The sequence below is a fragment of the Dendrobates tinctorius genome, unplaced genomic scaffold, assembly GCF_039654945.1.
Source record: "Dendrobates tinctorius isolate UK_male_01 unplaced genomic scaffold, ASM3965494v1 ptg000155l, whole genome shotgun sequence".
Classification (NCBI taxonomy): Eukaryota; Metazoa; Chordata; class Amphibia; order Anura; family Dendrobatidae; genus Dendrobates; species Dendrobates tinctorius.
In genome coordinates, this window is record NW_027361822.1 from 22,982,543 (window position 1) to 23,010,107 (window position 27,565).

At 43.7% G+C, this 27,565-nt stretch overlaps 2 protein-coding genes across 2 annotated transcripts in view; both read left to right on the forward strand.

Annotated features, from left to right (window-relative positions):
- The first annotated feature begins 254 nt into the window (after window positions 1–254).
- Window positions 255–27,565, forward strand: part of LOC141051187 (uncharacterized) — a 180,816-nt gene continuing 153,505 nt past the window's right edge. Inside the window, 8 exon segments of the mRNA XM_073548051.1 lie at window positions 255–326; window positions 456–635; window positions 724–847; window positions 931–1,028; window positions 1,227–1,314; window positions 17,832–19,244; window positions 19,247–19,316; window positions 20,031–20,104. Coding sequence (XP_073404152.1) covers window positions 255–326; window positions 456–635; window positions 724–847; window positions 931–1,028; window positions 1,227–1,314; window positions 17,832–19,244; window positions 19,247–19,316; window positions 20,031–20,104 — 2,119 coding nt within the window.
- Window positions 20,589–26,799, forward strand: LOC141051104 (uncharacterized). The gene is made up of 2 exons (XM_073547982.1): window positions 20,589–25,643; window positions 25,760–26,799. The coding sequence occupies exons 1-2, from the start codon at window positions 25,426–25,428 to the stop codon at window positions 26,751–26,753; spliced, it is 1,212 nt and encodes a 403-aa protein (XP_073404083.1). The 5' UTR covers window positions 20,589–25,425; the 3' UTR covers window positions 26,754–26,799.

Here is a 27,565-nt window from a genome sequence, read left to right on the forward strand (position 1 = left end):
TGTGTTAGAACAGGGGTTCGCTGGCGGGGCCCAATTCAACTGATGTTTCAGTGCATACAAGAAAAGAAAATACAACATTACACATTATATCTCCTCAGATGTTCCCCTTATTATCTCCAGTAATTGTATTATATTGCACTGGATTCTTTGTGATGTTACATCATCATCTTCTTCCCATTCAGGTTCCTACAATATTGGATCCTCTCAGTGGAGATCTTCTATATAAGAGAATTTTCCTGATTTACCCATCAAGGATGGACAGAGACTAGATGGCGGAGAGGATATTACACCTCACCCTAGAGATCCTCTTCCGGCTTACTGGAGAGGTGAGAGATTCTGATGACATCACATTACATCATTCTTATCTATGGAAATAACAGATGGACAGAACTGGAGAGGTGAGGACTCTGGAAATGTCTGTAGTGAGATTTATTAATGTGTCTCTCCATAACCAGGATTACACAGTAGTGAAGAAGACCTCTAGTGAGCGCTATCAGGCCCCTGTGTCTGAGGGATGGGCAAGACCCCTGAGCACAATCACGATGCCTCCACTTCACACCCTAATACATGAGGACATCAATGACCAGAAGATCCTAGAACTCACCTACAAGATGATTGAGCTGCTGACTGGAGAGGTGACACTGCTGGGAATGCTGGAACATTATTGTATACAATAACTATATCAAGGGATCGGGGGGATGATGGTATCTTTATATGTGTCAGGTTCCTATAAGATGTCAGGATGTCGCCATCTATTTCTCCATGGAGGAGTGGGAGTATTTAGAAGGACATAAAGATCTGTACAAGGACGTCATGATGGAGGTTCCCCAGCCCCTCACATCACCAGGTAATAGACAGGACTAAATACACACGGCCTATAATTATCTGTATGTAAAGAATGAATTCAGTCCCTGTATGTGTTTCCTCCAGTTTTAGCCAGTAAGAGGACAACACCAGAGAGATGTCCCCGTCCTCTTCTTCCACAGGACTGTAAAGAAGAAGATCCCAATGTTCCTAAGGATCATCAGGTAGATGGAGAGAAGGTGTCATGAGATCTCCCCTATGATGTGTAGACGGCTGTGAAGATCTTGTGCTCAGTCTTGTTTTATCCACCAGTATTATATGTTTTATACTTGTGTAATGAGAACGGTGGAGATGGCAGGATTAGAGCTGATCACAGATGTGACTTCTCCATCTGTCTGTGACTTTTACAATATTTGTTTCAGGGTGAAGATCTGACCCATATTAATACTACAGAGACATATGTGAAGAGTGAGTGGTGTAAAGTGGAGAATCCTACATGTGAATACCCAGGTGAGTAGTAACCACTAAATGCAGAGAAGTCACAGAATCTTCTCAGTCACTGTATGCGGCTGTATCTTCGGTGTAGTCCGGCCATATCACAATGAAGCAGTCACCAATCTCCTGCTAAACCCAAACTGTCCCCATTACTTTGGGCATTGGAAGTCCTTCTGTTGGAGCGAGTCCTGTACTGGCCAACGCTTACTGCCCGGAGAATGCACCCTACTATCTGGAATTAAAAGATGCTGACCCTTACCTTCTTCTAAACTGCAAAGCCAAATGACAGCCTACATAGAACTTTCTGATAACATACAAAATCATGTGAAGAATATAATCTGTATGGTGGGCCTTGCTTTTATGACGATACACCAGTCCAAGTCTTTTTTATTTATATGTTCCAAAATAAACTGTAGACACATAAACATAAGAAATATAATACAATTATCATTTTTTTTCTCCTTTCTTTTACTACTTAAAGGGAACCGGAGGCAGGAGACAGTGTTAGTCAAGGTTGAGGGCAGAGTTACAGTTTCCACTCTGTATAGTCAGAGCGTGACTGAATCGGCACTGCTCCTGCCTCCATAGTGAATACCGAATGCTGGCATTCGACTGCGTGCAGGAGCCGCGCAGCATCCTAACACTGTTACCTGCAGATGAACCCCAGATCTGCAGGTTGACAGTTTTTTTCTGGTGACATTTCCTAAACACTTCCAAGACTCACCCACCAATCAGAGTAGTGAAAAAATGTAATCAATAATTGTTGCCCATGTTTCATAAACTGTTTGCTTTTACTTATTCCAGCAATTAATTTATTGTGACGTGTAACTTGGCCCAAGCTGTTGTTAGAAATATATATTTTTAGAAGTTATCCAGTCCTTAAATATCACTCCCTTCCAGATAATGACCGTGAAGTAATTAGATCCTTAGTAGGACAATCCATCTTGACTCCTATAAAAAAAATGAAATGACAAAACAATATTCGGCCTCGCAGCAAAAAATTTGATAACTGGTTCTCAAAATTCCCTAATTTCCCAGCAGTCCCAATACATATGAGATAGATCTGCCGCCTCTGAGTTACACTTTTGGGCTCACACGGGCCCACCACAGTTGATGTGCAAAGCCAGGTTAGAGGTGTTGGGATAAATGAGCTCGGAGAATCAATAGAGGACACAAACACGTAGTGTCCAGCATAAGATTCCACCCAACTTAATGTAATGCGGATGGGGTTTATATACACCCCTGGCAGAAAGAGATTTTTGCTAAAAAGCAAGCAACTGTTTGTGAGATTCAGAGATAGTTGTGTCTGAGTGTCTAGTGCATCCAGAATCTCAGGGACTTGGAATGTGTAGGATGGGTTTCTGTGTGATAGATTCAGATTTCCCAGACACTTGAGGCATGTAGAATTTTTAGTATATCCGATCTTCTGCATAAAAGCCCAGGACGGTGCAACCTGTGAAGAGAAGAACCTGTGTAGAGAAGAACATTAGCAGAACTTACAATTATTTCCAATTGTGTAAGATAAATCTAAGATCTGATTCCAGAATTTATTCTCTTCTGAAAGTCGATTAATCAAATGTTTTGTAGGGAAATAATTCTGCCTTTACCGATTTCACTTGACAATAAATAATTCATGAAAGTATATGTTCCCCAAAACGAAACCAGAGGTGAAGACTGAATGGAACGTCTTATCTGCAAATAAGGAAAGAAATATGAATCCTCTAATCCTACTTGTATAACAAATCCCTCTGTTAATATCTGTGTCAATAATTATTCCCTTTTTTATCCAAAGTTTGGCCCTTAAAGGGAACCTGTCAGCAGGATTGTGAACAGTAACCTAAAGACACTGTCAGGTCTGGGCCGCTAAACTGATTTCAATGATTGGTTGATGAAATCCATCTTGTGGTTGTTTAATCTTTATTTTCAGTTTTGAGTTAATGATATGCTCGTGCTCTGGGGCGACCAATGTGGGGGGGTCTTCATGTGGTGCCCTGATTAGGTATTCATCTGTATGGCTTCTAACAGGTCACATATTTTCTGTAAAGAATTCTACAAATGTCCATTATATAAGAACTTGTACTGGAACCATCGATGGTTGAGTGTTAGAGGCCAGAAAATATAATTTACCCTTTATTACAAAAGCAAGTGTAGTTAACCCTTTTAGAACCAGAGTATTTGTCTTGTTTGCATTTTTTAGTTTTCCTTGGCTTCTTCCAAGACCCATAATATTTTGTCGACATAAATTGGCTTCTGTTTTTTCCGGACAAGTTGTAGAATTTTTTTTTAAACAATACATTTTTATTACCGTATATACTCGAGTATAAGCCGATCCGAGTATAAGCCCCCCTAATTTTGCCACAAAAACTGGGAAAACTTATTGACTCGTGTATAAGCCTAGCGTGGGAAATGCTCCATAGATTATTCCCCCATATGATGTCCCCAGAAGAAGCTCCATAGATTATTCCCCCATATGCTGACCCCATACAGAACAGCCCGTATACACTGATACATAGCAGATCTGTCCCCATACAGAGCAGCCCGTATACACTGATATACAGCAGATCTCTCCCCATACAGAACAGCCCGTATACACTGATATACAGCAGATCTCTCCCCATATAGAGCAGCCCGTATACACTTATATACAGAAGATCTCTCCCCATACAGAACAGCCCGTATACACTGATATACAGCAGATCTCTCCCCATATAGAGCAGCCCGTATACACTGATACACAGCAGATCTCTCCCCACTGCTGGCACCTGAGATACTCACCAGTCCTGCGTCCATGGCTGCTCACCGCTATCTGCCACGTCATCGGTCAGTGACATTCAGACTGCAGGGGGCACGGCGCGCACTAACCACGTCACCGCGCCCTCTGCTGTCTGAAATCACTGACCGATGACAGACAGCAGCAAGCAGCCATGGACGCAGGACAGGTGAGTCGCTATACTTACCCGTCTTGACGCTGTCTCTTGAGCCCCCAGCTTCTCCGCGCTCTCTCTTCCTGCGTTGAGCGGTCATGTGATACCGCTCATTAAAACTCATGAATATGCGCATATTCATGGTTTTAATGAGTGGTACCACGTGACCGCTGAAGGCAGGAAGAGAGGGCGCGGAGAAGATGGGTGCTCAAGAGACAACGTCAGGACGGGTAAGTATGACCTGACACCCCCGCTCCCCCTCCCCCTCCGACCCCCTGGTGTATATGACTCGAATATAAGCCGAGAGGGGGACTTTCAGCCCCAAAAAATGGGCTGAAAATCTCGGCTTATATTCGAGTATATACAGTAAGTTTTAAACTGATTCAAGTCATACAGTCAGCGCAGAGTTAATAGAATCAGTAATAGGTACATCACATATGACTTGGTTCCTAGAAAAAAGGAAAAACCAAGGAAAGCAAGTACAAAAAATAGGGATCATATGAACTAAGGGGGGGGGGGGGGGTAAGAGGGGAAGGTATACATTGGTCCATGAAACATTAAACTGATTTTGATCATACGGTAATTATTTAGTTTCAAATACAGTGTAATACAATAAGTAAGAGGGATATTTTGTTTAAAGCTGTGTATGAAACAGTCATGATCTCTAAGCATTGGATTAGTGTTTAGGTCAGATGGCTAATGATTAGATGTGGTTTAAGTTATAATGTCTGATATCCTGCCAACGACCCAACCTCTGTCGGGTTTTATCGGCACGTTGGCAGTTTGGAGCTATCAAACTTTCATATGAAATTTTAGTCTGCCTTTGCCCAGATTTCCTCCATTGATGGGAGTGACATGGATTTCCATTTTGAGGCTAAACCCTGTCTGGCTGCTGTTAATATTAGTGAGCAAACCCATCTTGTGCTGTAGGTGAGGTCCGTGACTCCGATATTTAACAAAGCTAGGGCCAGGTTGGGGGGGTATGAGTTTCAGTGTATCATGAAATGGCATCAAAGATTTTTTCCCAATATTGCAATGCTAATGGACAGGACCACCATACGCGTAAGAGTGATCCCACCTCTCCGCAGCCCCTTCAACAAAGTTAAGAACATGTGGGGAACATGTGAGCAATGCGCTTGGGTGCTAAAGTACCATCTGAGATGGATTTTTTTGATAATCTCGAAATGGTTTATGCGGGTCTGAGGATTTAGTAGACCATGTTATTGCTAATTGCCATAGTTCATGTGAAAATGACAAACCCAAGTCTTTCTCCCATCTAGAAATGTATTGAAGTTTGGTGTGGTCCAGCAGGGAGCATAATGTGTTGTAGGCGATTATAATACCTTTCTGGCATCATTTTTTTTCTCAAAATGAAGAGTAGGATATCAGAAGATGGGCTTTGTGTCAGGATCTCGGGGCAGGAGGCTAGAATTGTATATACTGGAAATAGAAATGTTGAGGAGAGATTAAATGATTCTGATAGGTCCTTTAAAGGTTCTGTCAGCAAGGAATTTGTAGTAATCATTTGGGAGACCATCTGGGCCCGGGGCAGATTGCAATTTAGAAGCTTTAATTCCGGTGACAATTTCACTAAGTTGCAAAAGAGCATTAAGTGATTCTAACTGGGAGTCAGTAAAAGTAGGGAGGCGAACCAAATTTAAGAAATCGCTAATTTGTTGGGAGGATGTGCCATGGCGATTAGCGTCTAGATGTAAATTATATAGACGAAAGTAGTATTCCGCAAAGCAGTTGGCGATCTTATTGGGGTCACAAATCTTTGTGCGTCTTGGATCTATTAAGTGTTCTATCCTACTTTTAGCTGTTATTTTTTTGATTGCGCGTGCTAGTAAAAACCACATGCTCGATTGCCTAGCGCATAGAAATTAGCTTTAATTCTCTTTAGATTTTTTTTCATATTTAAACAATAATAGTTTCCTAAGCTCGTTCCTGGCCTCTAAAAGTTTATTTCCTATTATGGGTTGTCTATTCTCTTTTTGTTGACTTTCCAAGTTAGCTATTTGCACCAGATGGGTTTTTACCTTTTCTTCTCTGATCTTTTTCTCCCTAGATGATAATTTTATGCATATCCCCCTCATATATGCTTTGAGGGCAGACCAAAGAGTGTCATCCGAAACTTCTCCATTATCGTTGGTGTCAAAAAAATTTCTGATTTTAATAGAAATGTATTTGGCCTCCAAGACAATGTCGGAGTTTCATTCCCTGTTTCCAGAATTTCCAGTTCTATTGGGGCATGGCCTGACCACGTAATGGAACCGATTTTAGAATTTTTACAGATAGCTAGAGCTCTCTTGTCTACTAAAAAGTAGTCAATTAGGGGGCGTGGCCTGGCGCGGATGTGAGAGGACGTGAGGCTGAGGAGCTCCACTGTCATTCTGAAGAATAATCCTTAATAGGCCGACATAACAGAGACCCGTGCACACTTACTGCTGTGGTGGGTGCCCGAGGGCCGAGTGGAGACACCGGGAGTGAAGAAGAGTGCGGAGATGGGGAGGAGGAGGCAGAAAGAGGTCGGGGAGGACGGCAGTGTGGCTGCACAAGATGGCGCCGGGAGAGTGGAGGAGGCACAGAGACTGACTGAGAACTATGGCAGAAGGTCACAAATTATCCAGAAGCTGCAGCGCTTTGCAAGGGAAGATGAGGGGGGCACCGGAGAAGGTACTGTGCTGGAGGGAGAGAGAATGAGCAACGAAGCTGCAGGAGAGGCTGAAAGCAGGGGGGAGGGGGAGTCACTGTCTCTGAGTGTGCATCTGAAGAGGAGGATAGTGAAGCTGACGAGGAGGGTCCTGAAGGGGAACCAACTTTAAAAGATGTCTTTCTGGTGGTATTGTTCTGTAAAAAAACACTGACTAAGTTGAGCAGCCGGGTTGATAATATTAAGGAAGAAATTATTGGAATTAAAGAGGCACTAAACAAGGCGGATGCTAGGATGGGTGCTGTGGAAGAGAGAGTGAGCTCCACTGAGGACACTGTAAATAAAATGCAGAAAACTCAGAACCAGCACACGCAAAAGATTTCAGAAGTGCACTTAAAACAAGATGATCTAGAAAATAGATCTAGGAGAAACAATCTTAGATTTGTGGGATTCCCGGAAAAAGTAGAGGGTAACGACCCCACTGACTTTACTGAGCAATGGATCCTATCTAAAATTGGCAGAGACACACTCTCCAGGGTGTTTGCGGTAGAGAGAGCACACCGCGTTCCCCTGCGACCCCTCCCTCCGGGTAGTGCCCCCCGTACAATGTTGGCCAGGATACTTAACTGCAGAGATAGAGAGACTATCCTCCGGGAGGCTAGGAAGAAGGAGGACCTCATATTTAATGGACGCCGTATTGAAATATATCCGGACTATTCAGCAGAGGTTCAGAAAATGCGGATGAAATTTGGCGAGGTCAAGAAAGGACTGAGAGTGCTGGGAGTGAAGTACTCTATGTTATATCCCGCCAAACTGAGAGTAGCAGCTTTGGGGTCTGTTCAGTTTTTTCCAACCCCAGAGGAGGCCGTCAAGTGGATGGAAATCAACCACTCCAAACTAAGGGCTGAGAAAGAAGAAAAAGGCTGAAGAAGAAGAATTTTTCGGACATTTTTTCTCTATTTTTGAATCTGTGCCCCGCGACACCTGGGTACTCAGATCTATTTTTGGGTCGTAGATCCTGGGTTTTTTTTTTTTTTTTTTTGTTTATTGAATTATCCATGTTAGAAAAAGTTATGTGGCCTATTGGGCATGTTTGTATGTGACGGTGGGAGCGATGTACGCCCAAGTGAAGGAGGTTCAGTGGCTATTCGAGGGCTCACAGTAGCTAGGTGCCAGTTGCACCCTCTCTCGTTGGAGAGAGAGAATCTGTTATACAGGGAAGGAGGGGAGAGGGGGGGCGGGGGGGATCAGGGGGGGGGATATGTTGTGGGAGAGTTTTCATACTGCAATGTGATAAAGGGACTACAAGAGACCGACTACAACTGATGTTCATAGGACATAATGAGTGGTGATACAAGAATTCTAAGTTGGAATGTGAGGGGGGTTTCAGATCCAAGTAAAAGAGCGGCAGTCATGGCAGAAATTAGAAAGTACAATCCAGCTATTACGTGTTTACTAGAAACTCACTTGATTAAAGGAAAAGAAAAATGGTTAGAGAAAAAATGGATTACCCGGGCCTATCACTCTATGTATTCGGCCTACGCGAGGGGAGTCTCTGTACTGATACATTCTCATGCTCACTACGAGGAAATTGAATCTTACGTAGATAGGGATGGGCAGTTTGTTTCCCTGAGATGCCGAATTTCTGGTGTATGTGTGATTATAGTGGCACTTTATATTCCACCCCCATATTCGAAAAAGAAACTACAAGAGATTTTTGAGTGGACGGGGAGGGGAGGGGAATGTCCGGTGTTAATATTAGGGGACGTTAACAATGTCATGAACGAGTATTGGGATCGTGTGGGAATCGGGGGAATTAACCCCAGTAAGGATAGGATGACTCCATTCGGGACATATGTTAGTGAGATGGGTATGATAGACTTGTGGAGAGTGCGGAATGAGGGGAACAAATGCTTTTCGTGTTATTCGTCCTCGTATCATGCCTTATCGCGCATAGACTTAGCATTAGGTAACAGGGGCATGGACGGAATAGTTGGGACGGTGGAATATTTACAGAGAGTTATCTCCGACCATAAGGCAATTGAAGTTAGTTTGAGACTGGGAGTGGGAAAAAGGAGGAGAGTAGGGGGGACAATACATCCGGAATGGCTCAAATGTCTTAATATGGAAATTATTAAAAAAGATCTTATTGAATTCTTCCAATTAAATGAAGGTTCTGCTGACTCACTTATAGTGTGGGATACCATGAAAGCATATTTAAGGGGACTATTCATACGAGATATTTCGAGACGTAAGACACAAACGAGACAGGTAAACCAAGAGACTACAGACAGATTGAGCAGGGCAGAGGAGGAAATGATACGTAGGCCCAGTATCGCCACTAAAAAGGCATTAAAAGAAGCACAAGAAGAAGTAAATAAGTTATATTTACAAGGGATAGACAAGAAAAGGGCATTCCAGAGAGCACTGTTCTATGACGAAGGGGAAAAGGTGGGACACTTACTGTCAGTGATATCTGCGGCGCAGAAAGGGTCCACACAGATATATAAAATTGTCAAGGAGGATGGGGTAACTCATAAAGCTACCTCTGGGATATTGGAATGTTTCCGGGAATACTATGTAAAATTTTATACCTTAGAATTGGGGGTTAGAGAACAAGAAATGGATAGATACTTACAAGAGATAGAGATACCTAAGTTAGATGATACTGATAAACAGAATCTGGAAGAATTATTTACTGTAGAGGAAGTGGAGAAGGCTATTCTGTCATTGGCAAATAATAGGTCACCTGGCTCTGACGGTATCCCGGGAGAAGCATATAAGGAACTAATAGAGGTCGTAGCACCTAAACTTAAGGAGGTATTTGAAGATGCAGCGGAGGGAGGGGCTTTGCCGAGGTCTATGAGGGAGGCCGTAATTGTGGTTATTCCTAAGGAGGGGAAAGATGCCTCATCCGTTGAATCCTATAGACCCATCTCATTATTGACGTCAGACGTTAAAATATTAGCTAAAATGTTGGCGATAAGAATGTCTGGGGTTGTTCAAAAATTGATACATCCAGACCAATCGGGTTTTTTACAAAATAGATCTACCGCCATTAACCTACGTAGACTCTTTCTTAATATACAACTCCCGGCAGATAATGTAGGGGAAAGGCCTCGCTGGATGCACGAAAGGCATTTGATAGGGTAGAGTGGAATTATCTATGGCAGTATTGAAGTTAATGGGATTCGGACATAGATTTATTTCCTGGATTAAATTATTATACGCGGATCCAAAGGGGTACATTAGGATTAACGGGGAGACCTCGGAGTCATTTGGGTTGTTCAGAGGAACTCGTCAGGGATGCCCCTTATCGCCGTTGCTATTTGCGGTGGCGATGGAGCCATTAGCGATTAAAATTCGTAACTCCACAGAAATACAGGGCTTCAGATATGGGAATCTGGAGGAAAAGATTGCCCTATATGCAGATGACATACTCCTTTTTCTGCAAGATGGGGGAGATTCGTTGACTAAGGTTATGGCCCTTATAGACAGATTTGGATCCTTTTCCGGATTGAGAATTAATTGGGACAAATCATGTATCATGGGGATTGACCGGGAATTGGGATGTCCACATATAGGTGGGGTGGATGGACAGCTGAAAGTAGTTAATGAATTTAAATACCTCGGAATATGGGTATCAATGCCTATATCTAGATTTCTCGCATTAAACCTGGATCCTTTATTAGTTAAACTTAAAGCCAAGATGACAGCATGGTGTAAACTAGTATTGTCAATAGTAGGGAGGACGAACTTACTTAAAATGATAATGATGCCTCAGTTGGTGTATATTCTCCATAATACCCCGGTGTGGATCCCAAAGAGAAGATTTTATAAAATTAATACTATTTTTAGGGAACTAATTTGGGGGAAAAAACAAGCAAAACTTAAACTGGAAGTGCTCCAAAGGGGGAAGGAGGAAGGAGGGCTGGCGGCACCAAACCCATGGATATACTTTATAGCAACGCAAGGGCAGCACTTCAGAGGTTGGAAAGAGGAGGGAAATTTAAATGTTATGGGAAAAATTTTGGCCCAACTGACCAATAAAAAAATATTAATACAGAGTCTGGAGGCGGGATGCTTTGTGAGTCATGGAAAAGGACTACCTACTTTTAGGTTAATGCATAAAATATGGCAAAATATTAAGAGTCTCAGAGGAATTGGGGAATTGACGACATACACGCCTATTTGGGATAATGCAAGCCTATCAGAACTGTGTAAATTGAAGGATTTTGGTGATTGGGAGAGGAAAGGATTGCAATATATGTGGCAGTTACTGGAGGGGACGGAAATCAAGCCATTTTCTGTATTAAAAGAGGAGTTTGGGCTCTCGAGCAGCGGGGAGTTTCGATACCTCGGTCTCAGGCATGCATTCCAGGCACAGAAACATATGACACATATGACGGTACAAAAAGATGTTGTGTTGGATTATGTGTGCGCGTCTGGGGGTACGAGGGGAGTTATTTCCACCATTTACCGGGACCTATTGTACTCCCACATGATTAGGTTTCCCCTAAAGGCAAAAGCTAAATGGGAGAGGGAAGTGGGACAGATAGAAGATGAAATATGGGACACTATATTAGAATATATACCCAAACTTTCATTGAGTGAACCGGGTAGGATATCGCAGCTGTACATCATACATAGAACGTATAAAACCCCGGAACTTATGGAAAAAATGGGCCTGAGGGACAATGCGGAATGTCCAAGATGTAGAGTTGAGCCCGCGGGAATGTTACACATGCTCTGGTCCTGCCCAAGACTCTCCTCATATTGGGGGGAGGTTATTGAACAAATTGAGAAGATATACCAATGTGGAGTGGGAAGGGACCCCATAACGTGTGTGTTGGGGTATGTGGAGGAAGTGTCTGTGGGAAATGCATATTGGCCAATTATAGCAAAACTTTTATATGTTGCCCGTAAACTGATCGCACAAAAATGGATCGATGCCGAGCCCCCGACGGTTGGGGAATTTATTGTACGAGTGAACAATGTAGTTCGGTTAGAAGAAAGAGTTTATAGACGACGACACAAAGAGGTGCATTTTGAAAAACTTTGGTCTAAGTGGTTGCAGTAGAGTCAACCTTATTGAGAATGTCTTATGGCAATTAAGCTGGGGGGGCGAGGGAGGAGGGAGGAGGGGGGGCTTTCTTATGAGGGGGGTAACTCGAATGTCGTATATTTTTTTTTTTGTATATGTTCTGGATTTTGCATAGGCTTTTGCCTGCATGTAATGTAAACGGCATTTGAATATAATAAAAAATCTTTGGTTCAAAAAAAAAAAGTAGTCAATTCTCGAAAGGGATGAATGTCTAGAGAAGAAATAGGAGTAGTCTCTCTCGCTGACATGGTGGTATCGCCATATATTGTGTAACCCTTCCTCAGCTATAAGGGATTTCAATTCTTCTCTATGCGATGTACGATCTGAGTCAGTATCTAGAGTTGCCAATATTGGGATGTTAAAATCCCCGCAAATGCTTAAAGGACCCATTACCATCGGTTGGATCCTTTTCAGTTCTTTGCTAAAGAATCTCTTGGGGGAAGTGTTGGGACTTTATAACGTGGCAAGACTTTATTTTGTGCCAAATATTGAGCAATAGAGAATTAGAAATCTACTTTTTGGGTCTGCGAATTTCGAGTCCACTGCGAATACCACATTGTGTCCAACTAGAATGATCACCCCTGCGGATTTGTCTGTGCATTTGCTTGGAACACTAATGGGTAGTCCCGAATGGCTAGCTTATGGGCATCTTTTGGAGCTAAGTGGGTCTTCTGTAGACATATCACATTTTGAGGAAGACTCCTCCTTCCACAGTAATGACCTCTTAAAAGGGGGAGGTTAAACCGCTGACATTCAGAGGGACAATCTTAAGACTCATGACGGTAAGATGTGTACCTCTTCAATTTCGGCTGGACGTGTTTCCACGCTACCTTTCCATACGTCAGGAGTGGGGAACCTTCGGCCCGCAGGCTGCATGCGGCCCGCAGTGACTTTTCATGCGGCCTGCGGGCAGGTCCCTGGAGTCTGCAATCCTTGGGCGGCAGCCGTATCCTGCCAGCTGCCGGCCCTTTAACTATCAACTGCATGGTACCTAGCGTCCATTACGGAACGCTGCCTGCACATTAATGATATCATCCGGGTGGGCATGGTTAGCATCCTGGTGGGCTTGGTTAGAGCCCAATGCTCTCCTGTCATAGAGCTCAATGCGCTCCTGTCATCCTGTCCCAGAAGAGGAGCTGCTGGCACACTAAAGTCCAGAGCGATCTCTGTGCCGGCAACTCTGTGCCTGTCTGTCTGCTGGTGTTTTCTGTTCCCGCAGCTCTGTGCCTTTCTGCTGGTGATCTGTGTCCCTCAGCATTGTGCCCACCCTGTGATCTCTGTTCCCCCCAGCTATGTGCCCTAATTTGATGTCTGTGCCCTCCCAACTATATGCCCCCATGTGATCTCTGTGCCCCCTCTGTGATCTTTGTGGCCCCAGCTATGTGCCCCCCCAACTATATGCCCCCATGTGATCTCTCCCCAGCTATGTTTCCCCCTGTGATCTTGTTCTAGTCCTCTTCCGCTCTGAAGAGGCAATTTGCATAACTAGCATATTTCCCAGAGGAGCATTGCGGCTTTAAGTCCAAATGGAAAGTTGATCAGGGCTGGTTCCAATCTTGCACAGGTGGGTGCACATTTCGCTGGTGAGCACAGCAGAAATCCACAAAGAAGAGAAAATTATTTGGCACACTGACCATAAAAATAGAAAACTTTATTCGGCTATTATGCCATATTAAAATGTAAAGAACACCTGACGCGTTTCTGGTGCACAAGAGGCACCCTTAAGAGTTTCCTATGTTATGTATATACAGCAGTCCCTGTGTCTCTTATGTGATGTTTATACAGCAGTCCGAGCTTCTCCTGTGTGATGTATAGACAGTAGTCACAGTGTCTCCTATGTAATGCATATATAGCAGTGCCATCATCTCCTATGTGGTGTATATATAGCTGTCTCAGTGTCTCCAATGTGATGCTTAGATAGCAGTCCCATCGTCTCCTATGTGATGTATATACAGCAGTCCTAGTGTCTCCTATGTGATGTATAGACAGTAGTCCCAGCGTGTCCTATGTGATGTATATGATTTACAAAACTTATGACAAAAAGTTGACTGCTCTCCTGGCCGACAAACCTATAAAAGCAGCTGTGAGAAGCAACATGATCAGTATCACCTTACATCACAGCTGCACCAAAGAGAAGCAGCTCCAACTGTCACATTAATTAGTAATTTTCAAGGTGATCATTTTTGTGTGACACCCGAATGATGGTAGAAATTTCCAAATAGCCCGGGCTCGAAAAAGGTTCCCCACGCCTGCTATACGTAGACACCACATGCATGTATATTTGTTTGACCAATGACCTGTGAGGTGTAAGAGTTAACAAGCTTTAAACAACTGTATAAAAACATAAACAAGCATATACAAAACTTGTAACTGTGTGCGATTTGTGCAACGCACACTGGTAGCGGTCTGTGAAGAGTCGCGCTGCCCAGGGGGGTGTCTGGCACAATATCTGTACCCTGTATAATATCTGTAGAGAATTGGAGTTCTCCCAATTAAGACATTACAAGGAAAAATCACTTAACATGACAAACCCCCAAAAAGAGGTAAACAAGGGCAAGTTTCTCATTTCACCTTTTCCCATTTGACTAGGATTTTCTTGTGACCTTTGGTGTGGGCTAGGGGAGAGACAAAATCCTTCGGCATAATGGTCTATCTACAAAACTGGTTCTCGACCTGTTGGGGAGTGTGGTACACCCCGATTTCTCCATCTTTGCAGGCCAATAATTTAACAGGGAACACCCATTTGTAGAGGATCCCAACATCTCTCAGGATCTTTGTGTATGGTGCAAACTCCAAACGTCTTGTCAATGTCACCGCAGATAAGTCCTGAAAGACAGAGATCCCCTGATATGGTGCAGGGAGCTTCGGTTGTCCTCTAATGCAGCGGAGAGATTGCTCCTTCATTGTAAAAAAGTGGATGCGCGCTAGAGTGTCCCTTGGAACTGATTGGTCTATAAACCTGGGCTTAGGAACCTTGTGTATGCAGTCCACCAATAAACTTGAATCCGCCGCATCTGGGAGAATGATTTGGAGCATTTCATGGAAAAATTTCCCAAGGTCAGAGTTTTTAACAGATTCCGGGATTCCACGCAGGCCCACATTATTTCTGCGGGATCTATCCTCTTGATCCTGAAGTTTACTTCTGAGTTGTTCCAACAACTCTTTTTGTTCTTGAAAGGCATTGTGAGATGCTGCAAATTCAGCCATTTTCCCTTCTAAATGGGTAGTGCACTCCCCAAGGCCTTGTTCTGTTATTTGTTGCCTGTCATGGATCACACTCCTTGGATATCTCCAAGCTTTTTATTACATGAGACTTGCGAAGCATTCCTCCATTACAAGATGTCTGTTAACAACAGCTAACCAACAAGTTCTTAAACTCTATAGTACACACATCAACGTAGTGAGACCCCTAGAGACCACATCATCATACAACATATTGCTACAGGCCTCACTTCTTTTCTTAGGTCCCCCACCATCTGTTTCATATCTGCTTTTAGGGATGAACACAAACTGCTTAGGAGGTCTTCCATCATGTTTCTGGTTAAAGAGGCTTCTGCTAGCTGATGGTCGTTTCCTACAGGAGAGTCCCCTCGAGATGTCCCTCCGGAAGCCACTGAGGAACAGGATGGGGCCTCACTTCTTGCTGAGGAAGTGCGTGTTGATTACCAAGGGAAAAAATTTGTGAGTTTAGTAGGGGAGGTCGTTTTTCGTGGTCTGCCCCTTGTCATGGTCACTGGTATGTTATGCAGGGTCAATCTGGTTACAGATAAGAGTTGCTTCTAGCTGCTTATTTGGGTCTGTGTGGCTGTGATTAAGGCATTTCTAGGTCACATTATCAAGTACAGGATCGGAGGGGCACCCACCCTTTAAGAGTTATATTCAAGAAACCAGCAGATATAGGGTGTTGCTAAATTGAACATATAGCGTGTTCAGTAGGTGGCAATCTTGCTTCAAGTGTGCCAAAACTAGTGTGAATGGTGTAACACAGAAGAATAAGAGTTATGCACTAAGCACATACACTGGCAAAAAAAATTCTCTTGTCTGCAGTTTATAATGCATTCAGAAGTTTACAAAGGGTTAATGCAGGTGCTAAGCACAACAAGGCTGTGCAAAAGCTAAGGCCCAGTCACACACAGCGATATCGCCAGCGAGATCGCTGATTTTGTGACGCCACAGCGATCTCGCCAGCAATATCGCCAGCAATATCGCTGTGTGACATGGATCAGTGACCGGCCCCGCTGCAGGATATCGCTGATCGCGCTCACACATCCTGGGCTGTTTTTTGATCGTTGGTCTCCCGCTGGCCAGTGCGCTTCGCTGCGTGTGGCAGCGAGAGTCCAGCGATCAGCGACCCTGGACGCTGGTCTCCAATGTAAACAGCGAGTATCTAAGAGTTGCGCGGCTCTTGGTTACCCACTGTTTACCTTGGAAACCGTGCACGCTGGTTTCCAGGGTAAACAGCGGGTATCTAAGAGCCGCGCGGCTCTTAGATACCCGTTGTTTTAATTGGAAACCAGCTTGCTCGCTGGTCCTGATCGCTGGAGGGGCTGTCTATGTGACAGCTCACCAATGATCAGCCTAACGATGTCCCTTTGATCCCATCCATGTCGGATCGTTGGTGGGATCGCTGGGACATCGTTATGTTAACGGGGCCTCTAGAGAGTTGGAGTGATCGCAGAGGCTTTCTGTGGATGCATGCCCCATGCTGTGAGTGCAATCACATACAGGAGAAGAGAGGGGGAGGAGGGGGATTGAGGTGGTGAAGGGACCTCCGGTGTGCCCTGCTCAGACAGCAGTTTCAATTGTCCCAAATGCTGATGTCTTCTGTTATGGCTTATCTTAGTGTGCGGGCCTAGCCTCTGCAGGTACAGGGGCTGATTAGGGATCAGGCAATGTCAGTGAGGAGCTTAGGCACTGGTAAGATGGCCATTGCTCCTCCACCGCTGCACTCACCCACAGTTTGTCCGGTTTCTGAAAGAGGCATCCCTTGATGGCTCCTTCTCCTCACGGTCCTCACGTGGGCACCCGGTATATGTGCTGATGCGGGCCCTCCGAAGTGCAGCACCTGAGCCGCTCTATGAGCCTGGCAGGGTCGTAGTCTGCAGGGGTGCTTCCAGGCCTCTCACTGGTGGTAGGCTCCACACGATCGGGAGCGGCTCCCGGGGCTCCCACGCCAGTCAGAGGGTTTACTGTATCTAACAGATGTCTGCAGGTCTTCTTAGAAGGCTGGTTGGAGCAGATATACGGTGGATTGTAGGAGAGCTCACCTCCATGTGTGTGCTCTCTTCAGCTTCCAGACGCCCCCCGACAAGTTGTAGTTTTGACACCATTCCTTTTACCATATCATGTGCTGAAAAATAGGGGGAAAATATTCTAAGTATGTCGAAATGTTGAAAAAATGCAATACTGACATTGTTTTTTTGGGTTTTGCTATTACAGCGTTAATTTTGTCGTAAAAATGGCTGGAGACCTAGTTGTACAATATCAGTCTGATTACAGCGACACCAAACATTAATAGTTTGTGAAAAGTCATGAAAAGAAATTCTGAATATTGCAACAAAAAAAAAATACAAATTTTCCCTTAGTGTTGTCATTTTCCGAAACCCATTTATTGGGTAAGTTTTTGTTGGTATCACTTTGACCTACATAATAATTTCTGCTGGTGTATTATTCCAGTGTTTGAGAGGCAGAACAAACAATCGTGCTCTATTCTTTCGTGCTCTGAGGTCTAATGTTTGATTGTCAGCTGGTTTTGTCTACGTCAGTTGCAGTTTATATTTTAGAAATTGTGATATACAAATATATGTTTTGAGGATATTTTATTAAAAAATAATCCTTTTATTCTTTGCAGATGACTGTACCAGGAGATCACAGGGACAAGTGACATCTAGAATTTTTAAATCAGATGACCTTGCTGTAACACAAGACATAAGTGAAGTGAATGCCATTACTCCAGATATAACATCATCCCTTGACAGCAGAGATCTATCATCTGATCCCTTTAAACAGATCCAAACTTCTGATTCATTACAGGTTATTCAGAAAAATAAAAGTCACAAAAGAGGCATTAAAAATAAAACTGTTCTTCAAGCAAAGAAGCCATTATCAACTGAAGAAAATAGAAATAGTTTTTCTCTCAAAATGGCTTTAGTTACTCTTAAAAAAGTTCACACAAAGGAGAGATTTTCTTGTTCACAGTGTGGGTAAAATTTTAATAAGAAATCAGAACTTATTAGACATGAGAGGGTTCACACAGGGGAGAAGCCATATTCATGTTCAGAATGTGGAAAATGTTTTACAGAGAAATCAAGTCTTGTTTTACACCAAAGAACTCGCAAAGGTGAGAAGCCCTTTTCATGTTTAGAATGTGGAAAGTGTTTTCATCGGAAATCAGATTTAGTTGGACATCAGAGAACTCACACAGGGGAGAAACCTTTTTCATGTTTAGAATGTAGGAAATGTTTTACAGAGAAATCAAGCCTTGTTTTACACCAAAGAACTCACACCGGGGAGAAGCCCTTTTCATGTTCAGAGTGTGGGAAATGTTTTAAACAGAAATCACATTTAGTTGCCCATCAGAGATCTCACACAGGGGAGAAACCTTTTTCATGTTTAGAATGTGGGAAATGTTTTACAGAGAAATCAAGCCTTGTTTTACACCAAAGAACTCACACCGGGGAGAAGCCCTTTTCATGTTCAGAGTGTGGGAAATGTTTTAAACAGAAATCACATTTAGTTGCCCATCAGAGAACTCACACAGGGGAGAAACCTTTTTCATGTTTAGAATGTGGAAAATGTTTTGCAATGAAATTAAGTCTTATTGTACACCAGAGAACTCACACCGGGGAGAAGCCATATTCATGTATAGAATGTGGCAAATGTTTTGCAGATAAATCACATCTTCTTATACACAAGAGAACTCACACAGGGGAGAAGCCTAATTCATGTTCAGAATGTGGGAAAAGCTTTCCAGAGAAATCAGGTCTTGTTAGACACCAAAGAACTCACACAGGGGAGAAACCATTTTTATGTTCAGAATGTGGAAAATGTTTTGTAGATAAATCATCTTTTGTTATACATCAGAGAACTCACACAGGGGAGAAACCATTTTTATGTTCAGAATGTGGGAAATGTTTTTCCGAGAAATCAAGTCTTGTTAAACACCAGAGAATTCACACAGGGGAGAAGCCATATTCATGTTCAGAATGTATGAAATGTTTTGCAGAGAAATCAAGTCTTGTTAAACACCAGAGAACTCACACTGGGAGAAACCATGTATTTTTACAAAGGTTACAAGACAACACATAACAGAGACAGTCAAAGAAACAACAAATAAGTAACTGAGAAAGGAAAGGCTATTTTAAACTTACATTAGAATTAAAATATGTAGTTCTTAATAGACATCCCTTATCTAAAAAGCAATATAACATTAGCATTGACTATTTCACATTGGTATATATTTAGATATTCACTACATGGACAAAGAGTATTGCAAGCCCTTCCCCCAACACCTCCCAAAAAATACCCAACATTTCTTCCTCTTTTTTTCCTAATGCCCAATTTTAGAGATCTGCCATTTATTACAGTTTCTTTAAATTCACAATCTCATGTCTGAGCAAATGCTTTTAGTTTATGTATATTACAATAATAAACATGACCAGGTTGCAAGTTATTATTTATATCTATGATTAGAGATGGGAGAACCTGAACGGTAAAGTTCAGGGTCCGCACTGGACAACTAATGCCATTGCATGGACCCCGAACACGGACTTCTCCCCATGGGCGGACATACCGCCGGTTCAACTGGTACGGCTGCATCGGGGCCCAGAGGCTCCTGGGGGCCCCTGCAGGGTGGCTAATAATGAGGGCAATCTGGCCGTTTCTCCGGGCCCGAGGCTCCGGGGGGCCCCTGGCCAGATTGCCCTCATGTGCGGCGGGCAGGGAGCGATCCCAGTAGCTCCGCTGCCTGCAAGAGAAAATAGCAGGAGCGGAGCTGCAAGGATCCGTCCTGCTTCCTGCCCGGCACCCGCGCTTCCTGTTTCTGACACAGAGAGCAGCGCCGCTGGAAGACATCATTCAGTGGCCGGCTGTGCCAGAGCGAGGAGGCGCAGGTGATGCGGACAGGTGAGAGATGCTGTGTGTGTTTTGTATGTGTGTGTGTAGAGATGAGTGTTAGTGTGTGTGTGTGTGTGTGTGCTTGCATGCGTAGCGCTGCAGGGGAATATACAGAGAAGTCAATGATGCTGTGTGTGTGTGTAGGTGGAGAAGAGGGTAGTAACATAGCTATTAAGGTTGAAGGAAGACTTTAACTCCATCTAGTTCAACCCATATCCTATCCTAACTTGCCCTAACATGTTGATCCAGAGGAAGGCAAAAAAAACCCATGTGGCAAATAGCTTCACATTGGGGAAAAAAGTTCCTTCCCGACTCCACATACGGCAATCAGACTAGCTCCCTGGATCAACGCAATATTAAGGAAACTAGTGTATATACCCTGTAATATTATACTTTTCAAGAAAGGCATCCAGTCCCTTCTTAAATTTTAATAGGGAATCACTCATTACAACATCATATGGCAGAGAGTTCCATAGTCTCGCTGCTCTTACAGTAAAGAATCCGCGTCTGTGAGTATGCTTAATCCTTTCCTCCAGACTTAGAGGATGCCCCCTTGTCCCCATCACAGGTCTAAGAGTAAAAAGATCATTAGAAAGGTCTTTGTATTGTCCCCGCATATATTTATACATTGTAATAAGATCACCCCTAAGCTTTTGATTTTCCAAACTAAATAACCCCAAGTGTAATAACCTGTCTTGGTATTGCAGACCCCCTAGTTCCCTAATAACCTTGGTCGCTCTTCTCTGCACCCGCTCCAGTTCAGCTATGTCTTTCTTATACACCGGAGACCAGAACTGTACACAGTATTCTAAGTGTGGTTGCACTTGTGACTTGTATAGAGGTAAAATTATGTTCTCATGAGCATCTATGCCTCTTTTAATGCATCCCATTATTTTATTTGCCTTTGCAGCAGCTGCCTGACACTGGCCACTAAATGTGAGTTTGTCGTCCACCCATACACCCAGGTCTTTATCAGTGACAGTTTTGCCCAGTGTTTTACAATTAAGCTCATAATTATACGTCTTGTTCGTTCTACCCAAGTGCATGACCTTACATTTATCCCCACTAAAGCTCATTTGCCATTTATCAGCCCAAGCTTCTATTTTACATAAATCCTCCTGTAATATAAAATTGTCCTCTGTATTGATTACCCTGCAGAGTTTAGTGTCATCTGCAAATATTGAAATTCTACTCTCTATGCCCCCTACAAGGTCATTAATAAATATGTTAAAAAGAAGCGGGCCCAAAACTGACCCCTGTGGTACCCCGCTGCTAACCGTGACCCAGTCCGAGTGTGCTCCATTAATAACCACCCTTTGTTTCCTATCCCTGAGCCAGCTCTTAACCCACCTACACATATTTTACCCTATCCCCATTGTTCTCATTTTATGTATCAACCTTTTGTGTGGCACCGTATCAAAAGCTTTTGAGAAGTCCATGTGCACCATGTTCACTGCATTCTCTTGGTCCAGTCCGGAACTTACCTCTTCATAAAAGCTTATCAGATTAGTCTGACAGTAACGGTCCCTTGTAAACCCATGTTGATATTGGGTCATGAGGTTATTCTTCTCCAGATACTCCAGCATAGTATCTCTTAGAAAACCCTCCAGTATTTTACCCACAGTTGAGGTTAAACTTACTGGCCTATAATTTCCAAGTTCAGTTTTTGTCCCGTTTTTGAATATTGGCACCACATTTGCTATATGCCAGTCCTGTGGTACAGACCCTGTTATTATGGAATCTTTAAAGATTAAAAATAATGGTCTATCTATGACTGTACTTAATTTCTGCAGTACTCGGGGGTGTATCCCATCCAGGCCCGAGGATTTGTCAATTTTAGTGATTTTTAGACGCTGCAGTACTTCCTGCTGGGTTAAGCAGGTGATATTTAATGGAGAATTTTTATCCCTGATCATGTTATGGGATTTTCATGTGTAAATACTGTTGAAAAAAGTCATTTAGCATATTGGCTTTTTCCTCATCCTCATCCACCATTTCACCCAGACTATTTTTAAGGGGGCCAACACTATCATTTTTTAGCTTCTTACTATTTATGTAGTTAAAGAATATTTTGGAATTATTTTTACTTTCTCTGGCATAACATACATAGTAACATAGTTTTGAAGGCTGAAGGAAGACCTTGTGTCCATCTAGTTCAGCCTATTTTTAGTGCAGCTGTTCTGCATTGTTGATCCTGGGGAAGGCAAAAAACCCACAGAGTAGAAGCCAATTTTCTCCATAGGGAAAAAAATTCCTTCCCCTAAGCTGCGTCAACCATCTACCTATAATATTCTGTTATTCGTAACCTTCTATACTGTTACTCACAAGAAAAGCATCCATTCCTTTCTTAAATTCATTCAGTGAGTTGGCCACCACCACTTCCTCAGGAAGAGAATTCCAGAGCCTCACTGCTCTTACCGTGAAGAACCCTCTTCTATGCTGGTGCAGAAATTGTCTTTCCTCCAAACGAAGAGAATGCCCCCTTGTTCTTGTCACAGTCCTTGGTACAAACAGTTCATTGGAGAGATCTCTGTATTGCCCTCTGATATACTTGTACATATATTAAGTCTCCCCTAAGTCTTCTCTTTTCTAGAGTAAATAGACCTAATTTTGATAACCTTTCTGGGTATTGTAGTGAACCAACTCCATTTATCATTTTAGTAGCCCGCCTTTGAACCCTTTCAAGTTCAGTAATGTCTTTCTTGAGCACCGGCGTCCAAAATTGCACACAATACTCCAAGTGTGGTCTGACGAGTGATTTGTACAGAGGGAGAATTATGTTTTCATCTCATGTCCCCAGACCTCTTCTAATGCATCCCATGACCCTATTTGCTTTGATGACAGCTGCCTGACACTGGGCACTCCAATTTAGCTTCTTATTGACTAAGATGCCCAAGTCTTTTTCCATGTCTGATTTCCCCAGCAGTTTCCCATTTAGTAAGTAAATCTGTTTCTCCTTCCCATGTGCATAACCTTAGACTTATCTGTGTTTAAACCTCATTTGCCATTTTTCAGCCCAATTCTCTAATTTACTCAAATCTGTCTGTAGTTGCAAACTGTCCTCCTTTGTGTTAACTACCTTACATAGTTTTGTATCATCTGCAAATACTGATATTTTACTGTGTAAGCCATCCACTAGATCATTAATAAATATATTAAATAGGGGGCCCAATACAGAACCCTGTGGTACCCCACTAGTAACCCTGGCCCAATCTGAGTATGCACCATTAATAACCACTCTTTGTTTTCTATCACTAAGCCAGCTACCTACCCATCTACACACATTTTCCCCTAGCCCAATCTTTCTCATCTTACTTAACAATCTTTTATGTGGGACAGTGTCAAATGCTTTAGCGAAGTCGAGATAAATGACATCCAATGATTCTCCTTGGTCCATTTGAGAGCTTACATCCTCATAGAAGCTGATCAGGTTAGTTTGACAGGAGCGATCCTTCATAAATCCATGTTGATATGGAGTTAAACATATATTAACATTGAGATATTCCATAATGGTATCCCTTCAAAAATTTTACCCACAACAGATGTTAAGCTTACCGGCCTATAGTTTCCAGGTTCCCTTTTACACCCCTTTTTGAATATTGGTACCACATTTGCTTGCCGCCAATCAAAAGGAACAGACCCTGTTTCTATAGAGTCTTTAAATATAAGGAATAGAGGCCTGTCTATCACATTACTTAACTCCCTTAATACCCGAGGGTGAATGCCATCAGGGCCTGGTGATTTGTCAATTTTAATCTTACTAAGGCCTCTTTCACACATCAGGTTTTCGCCGTCAGGCGCGATCCGGCGCTTTTGACAAAAACCGGATCCGGCGAAATGCAATGCTGGATCCGGTTTCCCCCCCATTGACTTGCATTTGCGCCGGATCGCGCCGGATGGCCATGCGTTTCATCCGGTTTTCGTCGGATCCGGCAATGTGTCTCAATCCGGCGTCTGAAAAATACGGCTACTGTAACGTTTTTTGTCTCCGGCGAAAAAGCCGGACACGCCGGTTCCGGTGCGTCCGGCTTTTTCACACAATGAAAGCCTATGAGCGCCGCAATGCGCCGGATCCGGCGATAGCCGGATCTGGTTTTTTTGGTCTGAGCATGCTCAGTAGCTCTGCCCACAAGACACATTTATAAAAGCAAGACAGTGGGACCCTCAGCCACGCCCAACATGCCACCCAAGACAGCAACCAGGCGCAGGAGAAGGCAGGAGACCACTGCAGCACCATCAGCACCACCACCACGCCAAATGGAGCAGCAAATGGAACATGCTGAGGATGGGAGTCCAGCAGCAGATGAGAGACGGTAATTATCAAATCCCCCATTCCTCCAAACTAGGGCCATGGAATATCAAGATATTCATTGGCCCTTTGTTTCTCTTTATTCAACAGCCGCCCAAGAGATGCAGCAGCAGCAGCACTGGCAGCAGCTGTAACACCACCCACAGGCATGGAGTCTGGCCAGCAAGAGGACAGCACATCTTCTGGGAGCCCTCCCTCGCATCGTCAGCGTTTGACGGTAAGTTTTTATTTCCAAAATCCATCATCTCTGTAATATATGTCTATTCATTGCCTTTTATTTCAAAACAGGAATCACAAGATGAAGAGGAGCTCCCAGAAGAAGAAGGAAGGGGTGGACAGACACCTGGAGTGGGCTCACAATTGGTAAGTTTTTGGCATCAAACGCAGAAACACAACATCACACTACACACAACACATAGAAAACAATGTTCTGCAGACCACACACAGCAAACAAATGCCTACATCCAAAGACATAACATTTTTTGTTTTCTTCTCTAGTCTTCCCAATCTGGTGCTCGGCCAAGAGGTCCTCGCAGTGCCTCCCAGGGTCGTCGGCGACAGCAACGCGGCGGTCACCAGCGTGTAAGTATAAATATTTTTGCTTTGTTTTTTTGCACTTTTTATTTCATTTCTTTTGTGGAGGCTAATTATGTTATTTTTGTCTTTTTCCTTAACAGCCTTCACAGCGTGCTCCCGACTCTGACGGTGAGGATGGAGGAATCGATGTGGACCACCTCATCGATCTCGTCAGAGAAAGGGAGCCGCTCTGGAATATGGCTGACCGCCGCCACGCTGACCTGATCATTACCCGACGACTCTGGGAGGAAATCTGTTCGCTCCTTGTGGACCGCTGGGAGGACCTCGATGCTCGGGCCCAGATTAAAGAGCGTAAGTATATACAGTACTGGTTGCTTGATGTAAACCAGTGTTTCCCGAACAACAGTCCTCGTGGTCCCCACGGATCATGTGTTCAGGATTTCTATTTACTATGGAAATCCTGAAAACATGACCCCTGGGGACCATGAGGACTGGAGTTTGGGAAACACTGATGTTGTATACTAACCACTCCTTTCTCGTTTCAGGGGACAGAATTGTGAAGCGGTGGCGGTCTGTGAGGGATCGTTTCAAGAAGGAGTTCAATAAAGAGATGCGGGCCCCGAGTGGATCTGGAGGACGCAGGAGCAAGTACAAGTACGCACAAGCCCTGTCGTTCCTCCGGGATACAATGGTCACCAGAAGGTAAATATTACACACCACATGTGAAAAAAAAATGTTTAGATGTAACAATTTTTTTTCAGCCAGGGCCATGCCATGTCACTTTTTTAATTGTTTTTTTTTTTCTCTTTATTCCACAGCACGGTGAGCAGCACTCGGGAGCCTGCACGGTTGGACCCTTCTGAGGCGATCCCTGAGGAGTCCGGCACCGAGGGACACTTCGACCACCCCGGTACATCTGCACCTTCACAGCCTTCCCACACATTCGACCCCTCTGTCCCATCCACCAGCACAGGAGCATCGTGGCCGCCTACATTACATGAAGCTGCTGGTGAGGAGATCGCTTTCCCTTTACCCCACCCTTCTGCCCCTGCCACCTCTAGTACACCTGCGGGTACTGGGCGGCAGCGGCAGAGGGGTCAGGAAAAGACTTATGCGCCAGAGTTCTTGCATCTGAATGCATCTTTCCAGAACTGTCTAAAAGTCTTGTCAGAGCAAATCTCCGCAGGCTTTCAGCAGATCAACTGCAGCATTCTGGAGGTGAAGACACTTCTGCAAACCATGCATTCAAAAGCAAGATCTTCGCCAAACCACACCTTTTTCAGGTCTGTTGTGGAGCGCATGGAAACGCTATCTCCTACCCAGCAGATGCATGTAATGCATTCATTCCACGGTGCTCTCCAGCACGTTACCTCCCAACCTCCTCTTCCCACCCCAGTAGTTCCTCCACCTGCACCCCCTCCAGCCACTTTCCATCCTCCCCCTCCTATTACATACCATCCACCTCCCCAGTACCAGCAACCTCCCCAGTACCAGCAACCTTCCCAGTACCAGACATCTCCCCACTTCCAGCAACCTGCCCCGTACCAAACTCCTGCCCCATACCAAACTCCTTCCCCATACAACTTGCCATCACCATCATCTGCTCCTACAGTCCCTGCCCAACCCTCCACTCCACCGCCCACCACCTCTTCTGCCTCCCACATGTCCACCCATTCTGTAGCTTTTTCCACACCTTCACCTCTAACTGTTCCTTCCCCACCACGATCCCAGTCCTCTCTCCACACTCCCAGTGTCGAAGTGTCCCGCAGCCCCTCCAGCAGTATTTCCACCCCACACTACACAGATTTATAATATGTGTGTATTTTAATAAAAATGACCAGTTTTATGGTTTCAAAGCTTTATTAAAAAAGTTTATTAAAATTTAAAAACAGTTTACTAAAAAAAACATTTTTCAATAAAAGTTAAATTATTTTACACTGGTTGTCTGTCATTTCTTTCTGCGGCCAAAAAGGTTAAATACAGGGTATTTAAAAGGTAAAATGGTATTCAAAACTAGGTATATAACTGTGTGTAAATTTTAGCTTTTTGCCACAGTTGTGTTCCTGGTTGTGTTTGAAGCAAAGTATTTCACCTAAAAAGTTGTGTTTATTGTTGGTGATTTCCTAACAATGTACACAACTTTTGTTAAAAGGTGAAATACTTTGCATAAAACACAACCAGGTACACACCTGTGGCCTAAAGGTAAAAATATTAAGACCATGACAAGATAGCCAACTTTGGTTGGCAAAGGTATATACTGTTGGTACAGAAGGTACACAATTTTGGTTAAGGGCACAAATCTTTCACACTCTGTCATCCTGCCAGTGTACTCTGCCTTGAGGTGACATAAAGTATAGTCAAAAATTGTCCCTCATTACTGAAACCGTCACAGAACTTCTAGTGGTAATGTCATGGTAATCTTGCAAGGTGGTTTCTTCAGAGGTGTCCTCAATGGAAATGGGTTCCTTGCAGATAACAAAATTGTGGAGTACCACGCAAGCTTTGATCACCTCGTCCACAGTTTCTGTCTTGAGGTTGATCGCAGTCAATAGGACCCGCCATTTGGCTGTCAGAATACCAAAGGTACATTCAACCATTCTTCTTGCTCTTGTGAGGCGGTAATT

Bases quoted from the DNA above. Each gene is read 5' to 3' on its own strand.
- LOC141051104 (XM_073547982.1), top strand. From the start codon at position 25,426: ATGAGGACTGGAGTTTGGGAAACACTGATGTTGTATACTAACCACTCC. The intron at 25,644-25,759 runs GTAAATATTACA...TTTATTCCACAG, and splicing joins GATACAATGGTCACCAGAAG to CACGGTGAGCAGCACTCGGG.